This window comes from Parus major, chromosome 1 (assembly GCF_001522545.3).
Source record: "Parus major isolate Abel chromosome 1, Parus_major1.1, whole genome shotgun sequence".
Lineage (NCBI taxonomy): Eukaryota > Metazoa > Chordata > Aves > Passeriformes > Paridae > Parus > Parus major.
In genome coordinates, this window is record NC_031768.1 from 1,682,012 (window position 1) to 1,696,670 (window position 14,659).

The window sequence follows — 14,659 nt, forward strand, 5'->3', positions numbered from 1 at the left end:
ATATAATATATAATATATATTATACTGTGCTGTTATAAAATTGTGCTCCCAGTCGAGAACAAACCATCCAAATGTCGCACCACAGCCATAATTAATTAATAAAAAAAAAATCACAAAGGCAAAACCATTTTTTGCAGGAATAAACCTTCTTTGCAGGTTGAAAGGATCAGACCTTGCAGCAAAAAATGAGGGAAAAGTGCCCTCCTGGAAAATATTGTGCTTGGTGCTATTTTGAGCTGCACACAAATATTAGTTCTGTTTTCTTTTATAGGCAAAAATCATCAGGAAATTTTAAATTGTTGCGATGTAATAAAATATTAAGGAGTGATAAAATTAGAAATGGAAAAAGTAGTAATTATGAAAATTAGAAATGATAAAATTAAAAATTATAAAAATTATAAATTATAAAAATTAGAAATGATAATAATTAGAAATGATAGAAGCAGAAATTATAGAAGTAGAAATGATAAAAATTAGAAATGGTAAAAGTAGAAATGATGAAAGTAATGATAGAAATTATAAAAATTAAAAATTATAAAAAGTAGAAATGACAAAAGTAGAAATGATAAAATTAGAAATTATAAAAATTAGAAATAAAAAATAGAAATAATAAAAATAAAATTATAAAATTAGAAATTATAAAAGTAGAAATTATAAAATTCGAAATTATAAAAATTAAAAATAAATATAATAATTATAATAAATACTATAATTTTTATTAAAATTATAAAAATTAGAAATAATAAAAAGATAAATTATGAAATTAGAAATTGTAAAAATTAGAAATTATAAAAATTAGAAATAATAAAAACAGAAATGATAAAATTAGATATGATAAAAGTAGAAATGATAAAAGTAGAAATGATAAAATCAGAAATTGTAAAAATTAGAAATGATACAAATTAGAAACAATAAAAAATTAGAAGTGATAAAAGAAAGTATAAAAATTAAGGGTGTGTGTGACGTAATTATTTTGTCCTCCTCTAAAATCTACAGGGTCACTCTTTAGCTGCAGGCCTCATTTCGAGGCCCATCCCAGCAGGTTTCCTTGGGATGTGCTGGGAATTGCTCCTCATTCCCGGCGAGGAGCGGAATGGCGCGACAGGACCCGGGATCACCCTCAGATCCCGCGGCAGCGCCTCCTCCCCGCTCCTCTCCCCAGTTTATCAATATTTATCACTATCAAGCTCCACAAGAATGATGGGCTTCCTTCCCACAGAGCTGCACGGCCCGATAAAGGGAAATCCACGGAGAAAAGAGCTTTTTGTTCCCCTTTCCCTTCCCGATTTCGGTTGAGGGAGAAAGCGCAATAAATTTTGGCGGGAATAGCGCGGAAGAGGCGCTTTGGGGACGTTTCTTTGCAAAACCTGTTGAGAAACACCCTGACAACGACCCACCCTAGGGATGAGTATTTTTCTTGCTCCAAACGTTCCTTTTGCTGTGCCCAGGATTTTGAAACTGCCCGGAGTTCGTTGGAGTGGAGAAAGGAAAGAAAAGGGAACTGCTGGAAAACCGTTCCACGCTCACACGCACCGTGTTCTTTTGCAATGATGAAGCGTTTCTTTCATGAATTTACAAAAGTCAAGTGTTGGACCTGAGGTTTTCGGCAGGAAAAACCTCTTTGCCCAAGGTTCTGCAGGATCTCCTGCCAGGATCTGTGCCTGGGCTGCCAAAACTGAATAGAAAATTGTGTCTAAATATAAAAACAAGGAATGATTCGAGGTGGAAGGCACCTTGGAGATCATCTGATTCCACCCCCTGCCATGGGCAAGGACACCTCCCACTATCCCAGCTTACTCCAAACCCCATCCAGCCTGGCCCAGAACATTCCAGGAGTTCCTAAGATACCCAGATGACTTCCAGCCTTCAGAGCAGGAAGAGCTTCTCCATTAATTCACCTCAAAACCTCCAGGACCATCCAGTGCCACCCCAGCCCCACCAGCATCACCCCAAACCCTGTCCCCAAGGGCCACATCCCTACACTGCTTGTAGCCCATGCCCCAAAGGAAATGAAATACTGGCGCGGGAGCAACATTTAATTGAGTCAAAAACGAGTAGTAAGAACAAAAATAAACATAATTCTGTGGTGTTGAGCTAAATCTCCTGCTGGATTAAGCAGCTTTAAAGAAACTCCTCCTTTTCTGGACGAGTCAGCCCTTGGTTCTCAACCAGCTGCTCTCAAATTTTTTGGGTTCCTGCCAACCACACGACCCCTGCTCCCCATCCCAGTCCAGTCTGGCACTGCCCCACGAGGTTCACTCTGTTCTTTATCACACACGCACAAGATTTCCTCAAGAACCCTTCCTGTGCTACAGATTAAACACCGAGCAGTTGGCTGAGCTAAAAATAAAATAAAATAAAATAAAATAAAATTAAAAATAAAAAAAATAAAAACTAAAAGGCTGACGAAGGAAGATCCTGCTTGTTATTTTAGCAGTATTGCTTCCTTTCCCTGCTGGGGGTGCTGAGCAATGTCAGCACTTGGGCACCTCTTGCTCACCACTGAGCATCTCCCCCACCCAGGCACAAAGGTGTTGGTGACTCACAGGCTGCAGTGCCAGGAAAAAGACGGAGAAAAAGCTTTGGATATGAGGAGAAGGGCGGGGGTGGAGGTGGGGGAAGAGGTTTGAGCAGCAGAGCCGGGTAGGATTTGGGCAGGCTGCCCTGCCGGGGAGCTGTGACCCTCAGGAGCTGTGACACAGCAGCTGGGATCAGCCTTCCGCATTCCCCGTTATTAATGGGAATAAACTCCTGACTCACGGGTGCTCTGGGGCTGGAACCAGCTCTGAAGCTCTGCTCTCTGGCCAAGCCTGGCCTGGGACAGGTCCCTGTCACCCACGTGGGCCCAGCCCCACTGCAGGACAGCGTGGCCAGGGGAAAAGTTCATCTGCAGCAGTTCTTTGGGAAGGTAATTCCCGGGAAACTGAGAAGTTTCCCGTGCCGGCGCCGGGCTGAGCTGTGTGAATAAGCCATGACTAAAGCATCAGCTCCACGGGGGGTGGTGAGAACATGACAAGAACGTTACAACCTCTTGGTCACTGGTGACAAAACACAGATTGCTGGGTGAAGCCCTTCGCTTCCCCCCGGAGCTCCTCCAGGGCTGCAGCTGCTCCTTCGGCCATCGGAGCATCCTCAGAGCCCATCCCCAGCACTCCTTTCCCCGAGCCACGTGAGTTGCAGCAAACTTTCAGCAGGTTCCTTAAGCTTCTTTCTGAGCCTTAAACCCAGCCTAAATCCTGCTCTGCTGGCTGGGCTTGCTGCTCCCTCCCTGCACTGTCATTTGTCATGGCAGCTGCTCAAAAAGTCCCCAGAAAAGAACCCAAAAGGAGCCTGGGCTGCCACTCTTGTACCTCCAGAAATTCCCAGGAGTTATCCCAGCCCACTGGGGTTTAGGAAGAGCAAATTCACGAGAATGCAATGGTTGTTTGAACAGCTTAAATGAGTCCTTGTTGTAATCTCTTGAACTGATAAGCAATGAGATGATATTTCTGAGAGCTCAGATAGCAGCCCCCAGAAAAGCCAAGTGCAAAAAACCCCCTGTACCACAAGGAAGTGCCCAGATCCTCTCCAAACATGCATTTTCTGAACCATGGGCAAGCAAAACATCTATTTAGAAAATCTGAATGGCACTTACCTCTCAAGAAGTGCTGGTAAGAAGGAAGTGACTCAAATATGCTGTTTGAAGCCATCCTTTCCTCTTTAAAACTCACTCTCTCTTCACTGGGAGGGAATTTAGGGGTTCTTCCACCTTGGGGAGTGAAAAATGAAGATTGGTCATTGTCACCACCCTCCTCCCAGCCATCCCTCTCGGCTCCATCCCGGCGTCTCGGGAGCGGATCCTGAGGTACTTTTACTCAAAGAACTCCGAAATTCTTTCTTAAAAAGAAGGAGGGGGGGGAAATAAAAATAAAAAAAAAAAAAAATAGCGGCTTGGTTGTGGTTGATGATGCTTACCACCCTCCGAAACCCTGTGGTTTGCAGGCACAACGATTCGCCCTCCCTGCTGACCAATATCCCGGACCCGCTCTTGGGTGACTGCCTCTGTACCCAACTTGTGGTTCTGTGGTTGTTTATGAGGCCCAAAGAAGTGTTTCACACAACCCAAATTACAAATTTAACTGTTCCCCTTTCCAGGACCTGCCTCCATTGGTTCTTTTCCATCACATGACTGGGGTGATGTCGACTTTCTGCTTCTTTTTTTTTTTTTTTTTTAGGGAAGGGTTTTTTTTTTTTTAACTTGCTGAAGTCATGCCCTTCCCACTCCACCTGCCCTCCCTGGGGCTCCAGGCAAGGATGGAGTTGCTGAGGGAGGGAAAAAGTGGTGATTCACCAGCCCTGATGCTCCAAAAGGTCTTTGATGAGTTAGTTCAACTCCTCTCGTTTGGTTGTTTGAGGTTTTTTTGGAGCTCCTGCTTATTTTGATAGCGATTTCATTTGCTGCTTATTCCATAGGAATTCAGACCTGGGTTTGAGGCTGCTGTGAAGGCAGCAGGATGTGGAACTCATCCTGTAAAACATTGGGAATCAGCTGGAGGGAAGACCCCTGTCTGGGGAAAGAGCACTGTAATGAGGTTTATTTTTTCAAGAAAATGATAAAAAAACAGAGGAGAATAAAAAGTACCAACTTTTTTTTTTTTTTTTTTTTTTTTAAAGAAAATGGTTAAAAATGGGGGAGATTTAAAAAGTCCCAATTTTATTTGGAATCTCTATGATGGCACCCTCTAAGGGGTGCTGGAAGATCACAGGAAATCTTGGTCTTCCATGGGATCCAGTCCTACAGGTCCTTCCTTTGTCTTCTCCCTCCCCAAAAGAAGAAGGAAAAAAACCCCTAAAAATAAAAAGCCTACACCAATCATCAGTTGGAAGTTTTGTCTCTAGCTGTGACAATGAAGAAGAGAGAAGAAAATTCAATTACTACTCCAAGAAATGGGAATACCTGGAAAAAAAAATGGGTGCTTAATCCACTTGGATTATTCTGTTTATTGCAGCTATGGACATAGAGACCTGTCACTGCCTGAATTTCTTGTGGAAACACTGCCAGGGTGTCCTGGCTTCCTGCTGGAGTTACTGGGAGCTGGGGGGAGTGTGCATTTGATTTTCCTTTTTAAAAAGACAGTTTGCTGAACCAGAGAGGCTTAAACAGTCCTGGAATGGGTTGGAAGAGACCTCGAAGATCATCCAGTGCCATGGCAGGGACCCCTCCCACTGTCCCAGGAGCTCCCAATGTCCAGCCTGGCCTTGGGCACTGCCAGGGATCCAGGGGCAGCCCCAGCTGCTCTGGCAATTCCATCCCAGCCCCTGCCCACCCTGCCAGGGAACAATCCCTGCCCAAGATCCCATCAAATCCTACTCTGAAGCCATTCCCTGGCTCCTGGCCCTGCAGCCCTTGGCCCCAGTCCCTCTCCAGCTCTCCTGGAGCCCCTTCAGGCCCTGCAAGGGGCTCTGAGCTCTCCCTGCAGCTTCTCCTCTCCAGGCTGAACAGGTCCAAAAAGCCTCTCGTGATGCAAAAGGATTTGCCAATTCCAGCAACACACCTTACCTAGGAAACTGGGATATTTTCCCAAATAAACTTCCTGAGAAAAACCCCCCGAGCAGTTCTGAGCATCAGGAACAGGGAACTGAGGACACTTCACTCCCATGCTCTGAGCTTGGCTCCATCCTGAATCAAATTGGGTGTTTTTTTTTTGTTTCCCAGCTCTTCCACATCCTACCACCAAGGGATAAACCTCTTCCCGCTCCGGAGCTGGATGCCTTCCACTCCCATTTAAACAACCCAAGCAGAGCCCACCTGCCAGCGAGCCCTCCCCGGGGTGAAGCCGCGGGGTCGCGCCGGGAAGCGCATCCCGGCTCCCGGCTCGATCCGGGGGGGATCCGGGAGGGATCGGGGTGGGATCCAGGAGGGATCCGGGCGGGATCCGGGCAGGATACGGCAGGGAACCGGGAAGGATCCGGGCTCAGCTCCGGGCGGGATCCGGGAGGGATCCAGGCAGGATCCAGGAGGGAACCAGGCAGGATCCAGGAGGGAACCAGGCAGGATCCAGGCAGGATCCAGGCAGGACCCAGGCAGGATCCAGGAGGAAACCAGGCAGGATCCAGGCAGGATCCAGGCAGGATCCAGGAGGGATCCAGGCAGGACCCAGGAGGGATCCAGGCAGGATCCAGGAGGGAACCAGGCAGGACCCAGGCAGGATCCAGGAGGGATCCAGGCAGGAACCAGGCAGGATCCAGGAGGGAACCAGGCAGGATCCAGGAGGGAACCAGGCAGTACCCAGGCAGGATCCAGGAGGGATCCAGGCAGGAACCAGGCAGGATCCAGGAGGGATCCAGGCAGGATCCAGGAGGGAACCAGGCAGTACCCAGGCAGGATCCAGGCAGGATCCAGGAGGGATCCAGGCANCCAGGCAGGATCCAGGAGGGATCCAGGCAGGATCCAGGAGGGAACCAGGCAGTACCCAGGCAGGATCCAGGCAGGATCCAGGAGGGATCCAGGCAGGATCCAGGCAGGATCCAGGCAGGATCCAGGCAGGATCCAGGCGGGCGCTGCGGGACCGGCACCGGCAGAGGGAGCTCGGGCCGGCGGCACCGAATTTTGGCTTCACTTTCGCAGGGTCCCCGCCCCAAAAAGGCGATGATGCGAGTGGAATTCAGGGAGCAGAATTCCAGGATCTCGTGGCACATCCACCTAGGGCAAGACAAACGCCCAAAAGGTCAGGTTTGTCACCACGGGAAAGGGATTTTTAATCGGGATCCAGAGGAGATGTGTGAAGTGCTGAGTTAACCTGTGAGGAAATATCTGCAATGTCCCAACAGGCAGGATTATGGAATGATGGAATATCCTGATCCAGCTCCAGCTGCTCCCTGGGTCCTGTCCCTGTCACAGGGGGCAGAGAGCGGAGCTGCCCCTCAGCATGAAGGATTTATTGTGAACATTTTACAGGGAGATGAGGCCAACAGGAATGTGTTTCCAAGGAACCAGGCTGCCACAGGGATGTGTTCTGTGGCAGGATAATCAGATTCTTTAATTTCTTACTGTCTGTCCTGGCACCTGGGATAGGATCCTTCCTGAAGGATCTCGAATCCCTGGATGAGCAGAAGACAAAAACCCTTCAGAGCCTGAAATCTCTCTTTGGGGCCCTGAGCAAGCTGATCCATCCCTGCCCATAGAATGAAATGATGTTTAGTGTTCCAACCCAAACCATTCCATGATCCTGCAATTCCCCCGATTCTCTGCTTGGTGCTGCATTCATTTCTCTTTTCCTGGCGCTCAGCAGGTTGGGGCAGGAAGGGGATGGGCTGGGATGGACACGCAGGGCACAGCTGAGGGACCAGGAACAGTTGGGCTGCTTTTGTCACCTCCTGGCTGCAGATGATGCAAGGGAAAAGCTCGAGTGGCTCCTGTCACTCCAGACTCTGATTTGCCAACAGGCAGCTGGAAATAGCACATGGAATGGGATTTATTAAGGTCCAACCACCTTGGATCCCTGAGGAATGCTTGATTAAGGTCTAACCACCCCGAATTTTCAAGGCAAGGACGGAGCCACGTGGGTCTCTGCTACACTCAAGCAAGAGGATGAACTGCTCTTCTCCCAGAGGCCACTTCTGTATCCACCATGAATCCCAAAAAAAGGGGGAAAGGTTGTTGGAAATGCTCCATCCACCACAGGGCCGTGTTGAGCCGGGTGCACCTCAGCTGTTCCTGCAGCCTCCCAATAAATCTGTGTCAAAATGTGCCCTCAGCGTGGCTGGCATAGCTCGGAGGAGAGGGATTAATGGAATTGTTCTCAATTCCGGCCTCAGGGAGGGCATCCAAGACTTGCTGTGCCACTGTTAATGCCAATCTGATTTCATTTTTTTGGAGCTGTCCTGTAATTACTGTCAAAAGAGGTCCTTAGAAAAGTCATCCCACTGGGATTTGCTGATTTTTAATGAGTGAGATTTGGTCCCCTGTGCTGGGCACTGAGAGGGCCCTCGAGGGCTGGAACCTGGAAAAGAACCCTGGAGGGGCTGGAGCGTGTCCAGGGCAGGGAACGGAGCTGGGAAGGGGCTGGAGCCCCAGGAGGGGCTGAGGGAGCTGGGAAAGGGGCTCAGCCTGGAGCAAAGGAGGCTCAGGGGGCCCTTGTGGCTCTGCACAAGTCCCTGGCAGGAGGGGACAGCCGGGGGGGTCGGGCTCTGCTGCCAGGGAACAGGGACAGGAGGAGAGCTCAGGCCTCAGGCTGGGCCAGGGGAGGCTCAGGGTGGGCAGCAGCAGGAATTTGCCCATGGAAAGGGAGCTCAGGCCTTGGCAGGGGCTGCCCAGGGAGCTTTGCAGTGCCCATCCCTGGAGGTGCCCAAGGAAGGGCTGGACGTGGCACTCAGGGCTCTGGGCTGGGGACAAGGTGGGGACAGGGCACAGCTGGGACTCCCTGGGCTGGGAGGGCTTTTCCAGCACCAGGGATTTCAGGAATTCTCAAAAGCAGCACAACCCAGGATCTCTCTGTCCCAGCTTTCTGTGCTGAGGGTTTTGGCACAAGGAGAGAAACCTGAGAGAAGTCAGAGCTGAGTGCGTGTCCTGCTCCAGACAGGATTTAGATTTTCCACCCGCTCGCTCCTTTGCTTCCTGCTTTTCTGGAAGCCAAAGGGAAAACTTCAGGCTTTCATCACCTGGGTGAGTCTCCCTCCATCCTGCAGTGTCAGAGCATGGTGGCTTCTCAGAACCTCACGAATGAGGTGGAAGGGTTATGAAAATAATAATTAAAATAAATGAGGAGGAGAAAATTCACCCAGTGATGGCATTCCAGAGGAACTGGATCTGCCTGGGAATTGAGGCTGTCACTCAACACAGCACAGAAGAGCAGGAAATATTAAAAAAAAACATCCCAATGTTTCACTCTGGCAGCTTTAAAATAAAATGTTTTGACTTTTCATTTCAAAAATTGACCCAGATTAAATAACTCAGCTAAAAAAAAGGCCTGACCTAAATGAACTTTTCCTTCTGGTCTTCCTGGTTTACCTCCATCCCAAAAATTCTGCATCAGTGGCTGCAGGAGAATGTTCTGATAAAACATTCCACCACATTTGGTCCTTTTTGTCCCTGGATACAAGAGCTCTTGTATTTATTTCAATTTTATTTCTTTCTTTATTCCCATTTATTTCTTTATTTCTTTATTTTCATTGTAATTATTAATTTCCATTTTATTTATTTATTTCCAGTTCATGTCTTTATTTCTTTATTTCCATTGTATTTATTTATTTCCATTTTATTTATTTCCAGTTCATGTCTTTATTTCTTTATTTCCATTGTATTTATCTATTTCCATTTTATTTCTTTATTTATTTCCATTTCACTTCTTTATTTCAGCCTCATTAATTTCTTTCTGTTATTTATTTATTTATTCCAATTTTATTTCTTTATTTCCACTTTGGGGTTTGTTTTTTTTTTTTTTCAGTAATAGAATTTGCAGGGAATTTCCTCATTTTTTCCATGGTGGGTTGGAAAGAGTCAAATGTTTATGGCCAGCAGAGGAAAAATGCTGGGAAAAAAAAAAGGAATAACAGGAAACTCATGGGGAAAGGGAAGGTCTCAAAATCCAGATAAACACCTAAACATGATTGCATTCAATAGCTCCTCATAAAACTTCTGAATATTTTAAATTTTCTGAATATTTTAAATTTTCTGAATATTTTAAATTTAGTATCAGTGGTGCCAGGGATGGGTTATTCCCTGGAATCAGACACAACCAGAGGTGATTCCCAGTGGGAAAACCAAAAACTTCCCACCTTAGGGATCTTTTTCCCCATTTTTTCCTCTCCTAATGTGTGGAAAATCCCAGAGTCCCACTCCAGCTCTTCCACTGACAAGTGTCACCACTTTTCACTGCCTCAGCATCTGCTCAGGGATCCATGGCATTGCTCACAAGTGGGATAAAACTGAGCAGGATTTTCCCTCTTTTTTTTTCCCCTGGATTTAGGCACCCTGATATGATTCTCCTGATATTATAATGAGGTCATGTCCCACTGCTTATTTTGTAGGATACATTCAGGGGTATTTTGGAAAGGAATGAATTCTTTCCCTATTAATGTGAAAAATGAGAATTTAGATATATTTTTAGGAAGAAACTTTAGAAAGAGGAGTAATGCAGGCAATTTAGTTATAAAAATTGGAATCATGGAAGCATGGAATGGTTTGGGTTGGAAGAGATTTTAAGGATTGTCCCATTCCCACCCCCTACCATGGCAGGGACACCTTCCCCTGTCCCAGGCTGCTCCAAATCCCATCCAGTTTTGCCTTGGACTCTTCCAGGGATCCAGGGGCAGCCCCAGCTGCTCTGGCAATTCCATCCCAGCCCCTGCCCACCCTGCCAGGGAACAATCCCTGCCCAAGATCCCATCCATCATTCCATCTGCTACAAACCCCACGAAGAGTTCGGTCAGGGCAATGGCTGAGGGAAAAACCCATCCCAAACTCAATCCTTCTTTTGATTCCAAAGGAATTTGGTGGGATTTGAGAGGATCTGGATGTTATGACCTTGGAGCAGCCTGAACCCAACGTGGGACAAAATTCCGTGCCAGGGCCTCCCCACCCTTCCAGGGAAGAATTCCTTCCCAAAATCCCATCTAATCCAAGTGCTTGGCAGTTTGGAGTCAAGGGTCTGACAAGGGATAATCAGGAGCTCATCAGCTCTTCTGCACCCTTTCCTCCTGTGCCACTTTTAGGGCAGTTAATGAAACCCTGATTAATTAATTCTGAAAAACCTCGCTGGAGTATTGGAAATTTCCTCTTTCCTCCAAGGCAGGGGAGGAGAGGGAAGTCTCTGGATTGGTGGGATTTCTGTTAAGCTTCCCTGTGAAAAATCTGGGATGGTGGAAGGTTCCCTGCCCGTGGCAGGAGGTGGAACTGGATGAGCTTTAAGGTCTCTTCCAACCCAACCCCTTCTGGGATTCCATGAAAATCTACCTTGGTGTCCAGTCAGCAGAGAGAGGAACAACCACAGAGGTTCTCCCAAAATGTGGGCAACAAAGTAAGGGGGAATTGCTGCAAAATGCTGGAATTGTGTCCATTTATTTGCTTTTATTTCTTTGTACAAAGTCAGTAATTCCCTTATTCCCTTTCAAGCCAGAGAACAGATCTGATGTGAGGTTGAAAATTTTTTTTGAAAAAAGCCTTTACAAAACACAACTGCAGCTCATACATACATGCAAAATAAAAGATATTTTAGCTCCGTTTTCCTTTTGTCCAGACATTTCTGTGGCCTTCAGCAGAAATCCAGCTATGGGAGGCACGTTCAAGGCTAATTAAATCAAATATTCAAATTATCTCCATCAAAGCCGAATAGAAGTGATCAACACCAGATTTCCTTCTGTGTTACTTAAAACTCGTTGCATTTCTGAGTCGTTGGGTAATAATGCATAATGCACACAGTTTCTGTGGGATTGAAATATCATCCCACGGACAATGACATCATATCTTAGGAAAAACCTCAAATAGCAATTCCAGAGGGTAGGAGTTACCCAGTTATGTCTTGATAGCAGGGCCTGGACAACAGCCCTGGAATTGTCTAAGTTGAGGAATATTTGAGAAACAGCAGTATTCTTAAAAAAAAAAAAAAAAAAAAATCAATATTGATTTGTATGTTTTTAATCAGATTCATCTGCTCAGTTTCCATCCTTGGGCGCTGCTGAACGTCGGGCACAGGTGGGAACAGCTTTCCTGGGAATGCAGGTGTGGATTTTCCAGGTTTGTACTCACTTCCATGGCAGTGCAGGGATTTGGGTGCTTTCTGAACCCTTTAAGAAATGATTGGTCCCAACCCAGATCACTCCATGATTCCATTGCCCAACAAGCAGGAAAACCTCTGGAATGAGGCCAGCACTGCTATTCCCGTTTTTCCTGGTGCTGAAGCCCCCTGAACCGGCGGGAGCTGAGTCAGGTTCTTCCTGCTGGAAGTTGGCAGGGAAAAGCCATCCCCCTTTTCCACACAGCACATTTAGAAACATCCAGCAGCCAGGCATTTTTCCCTTTCTTCCCAGTGATTAAATGTCCATGAAATGTTTTCATTTATTTGGCGCCAGAGTAATCAAAATCAGTCGGAACCGTGGCAATGAAGGGAAGGAAAACAAGGAAAACAAGGAGGCGTGGGATTGATTGTGCTTCTCCTCCTAGGAGCTGGCAAAACGTCTCCCTTGCAGACGAACATCTTCTCCAGCTGGTAATTATTCCCAGTCCTCGTGGCCTCTGTCCATCCAGGATGAAGCTTGAAAAGCTCTGGAATTGCTGTGGGAGCGTCGGAGCCGGCGTGTGCGTGACTCTGAGGCGGGAGGGAGCTGCTCCCAGAAAACCTCGCTGAATGAGATTTTCCTGCTTTCATGTCTGCCCCAGTGCAGATTCCGGGTCAGGCCTCCTGATCTCCAGCATCCGGTTGGAGCGGGTGTTTTCCACAACAGCCACACAAAAATATTTCCACTCTAAGCCTTCAGCGGCTCTGCAGAGGCAGGGGAGGGGGATGAGGTCGGACAAGGGGAAAAAGCCACCCTTGTAAACAACAAGAAATCCTCCAAGTTTCTCTGCTTTTCCATTAAAACCCCAACATTTTACTTTCACCTCCTCAAAGCCGGATGGATTTTGAGGACGCTGATTTTGTTTGCGTTTTCCCTCCTTTCTCCCCAGGTTTTCCCAGTCGGCCTTGTGGCCACAGAGGGCTGCAGATGTGGCTCTTCCTGCTTTTCCACAGGAACTGCCCAGGGCATTCCCAGCTTCCTCCAGGAAAAGGCACAATCCAGGTACTGCAGCACTTGAACCACTCGGGATCAGCTGGGAAGAGCTGGAAGTTCAGGGTTTTCCTAAATTAAAAACCCAAACCAGAACTCAACCACTGAGGTCAAAAAATTAAAACCATTGAGGGCAGCGGTTTTAAATGGAAGGAGGGCAGGGCTGGATGGGATATTGGGAAGGAATTGCTCCCTGGAAATATCCAAGGCCGGGCTGGAGAACCTGGGACAGTGGAATGTGTCCCTGGCCCATGGAATGGGATGATCTTTAAGGTTTCTTCCAACCAAACCATTTGGGGATTCTGTGGGAGCTGCTCAGGGAAACTGTTGAAGCAGCTGGCAGACCTCCTGTTGTTTTACACTCCAGCCTGAAATCCGGATGGATAATCCAGGATAATTTCTGTGGAAGGACTTTTCCAGCGCTATTGACTCCAGGATTGATGCCCATTTACAGAGAATTGACTTTACGTCTTCTCCAAGGATAAATTTGGCAAAATATACGCTCCAGTCTGGGATGTTTTTCCTTTTGATGGACTCCTCTTGGCAAACCTGGATTTTGGGGACTCCAAACTCTGTCCCCACAGCTTTCCAAAACTGCTGGGGGTGACAAAGATGTGGGGCACAGAGCAGCGACTCCACTTGTCAGCCTCCAAAGCTGATCTGTTTGCAGACAACAGGAAAACTGGCAAATCTGGGTAAATAATCTGTGTTAAGGTGCCCAAAATCGAAAAAAAGCTTTAATTAGGTTTGATAATTAGGTTTTAAAAGGTGAATGAAGCTTTTTGTGTGTGTGTGTGACAAAATAAATAAAAAAGAGTGGGAAACTAGGCAGGCTACTAAATCTGTAGGACCATTCAACCCCTTTTCCAGGCCACATGACAGTGTATTGCCAAGTTCTTTCAGATGTTTACAGACAGAAATTCAGTTTATTTACATTTCTCTTAATGCATTTTCTAACTGAATATAGAGGAGCTAAAAAAAGGCCACCGCAGTAAAAATTAAGGCAGAGGAAAGATGGCTCCTCTGGAGGGTCAGGCATTCAAACCTGCAGGATTTCAGCCCAGGGACATCTGTTCCATGCTCCCTGTGCTCAGCTGGAGGAATTTTTCAGGAAAATTCCCTCATTGGGCTAAGCTCCTCCAAAACCTGCTCCAAAGCTTTGTGCTGCTCAAAAATTGCCTCATCTGCTGGGAGTTTGAGATCTGTCGATGTAAATGACATTTATTTCTGGGTACTCAGGGAAGGGAAAGCCAAAAAACTTCACCACAGAGTTCTGAAGGCTCCAGGAGCAGACTGGGGGCAGAAACCCCACCACAAACTCTGCCTGAGACTTGTTTTGAGTATCACAGAGCTTTGCACTCTGTGGTTCTGCTGCTTGATCTGCTCTGCAGTTCCTCACAGGCCACCTCTCCACCAGCTGCCATCCCCTGGAGCCCTCAGCAAATTTTGGGGAGACCAAAAAGGATTTCTGGCCACAAGAAAATGGTTTAAATCTGGGGAGTTGTGTCTTATCTGCATTTTTTACCACACAGACAGAAAACAGCGCTGGCTGTGCTGATTTGAAAGTCTTTTTACTGCTGTGCTGTTCCTTGGTTCCTACACAGCAAAATGCTCCTGCCTTGGACAGGAAATCCATTTAAATTCACCTGGAAAGTGCTACTTGTCAAATAATTAATTTTAAAGGTTATCTATGGGATGTTTAATGCTGTGGGGGCAGAGTTAACTGCAGCTTGGAATCCCACAGATTATCCTGGAGAGTGTTAAGTAGTTAATTAAAACAGACATTTATAAGCATCTAATTAAAACTGCAACTCAAATATATTCTGTTAGTATTAGGGACTCTGAATCCCAGAGTGGTTTGGATTAGAAGGGATTTTAAGGATCAGCCAGTGCCAGCCCAGCCATGGCAGGGACA

General features: G+C 46.7%; 1 protein-coding gene across 1 annotated transcript in view; it reads right to left on the reverse strand.

Moving 5' to 3' along the window:
• Positions 1–4,087, reverse strand: part of LOC107209383 (RUNX family transcription factor 1) — a 126,854-nt gene extending 122,767 nt beyond the window's left edge. Inside the window, exons 1-2 of the mRNA XM_015639050.1 lie at positions 3,955–4,087; positions 3,635–3,748 (exon numbers count right to left, since the gene is read on the reverse strand). Of these exons, the coding sequence (XP_015494536.1) occupies positions 3,635–3,689 (55 nt within the window). The 5' untranslated portion in view covers positions 3,690–3,748; positions 3,955–4,087. The remainder of the gene's footprint in view (positions 1–3,634; positions 3,749–3,954) is intronic.
• Positions 4,088–14,659: the final 10,572 nt, after the last annotated feature.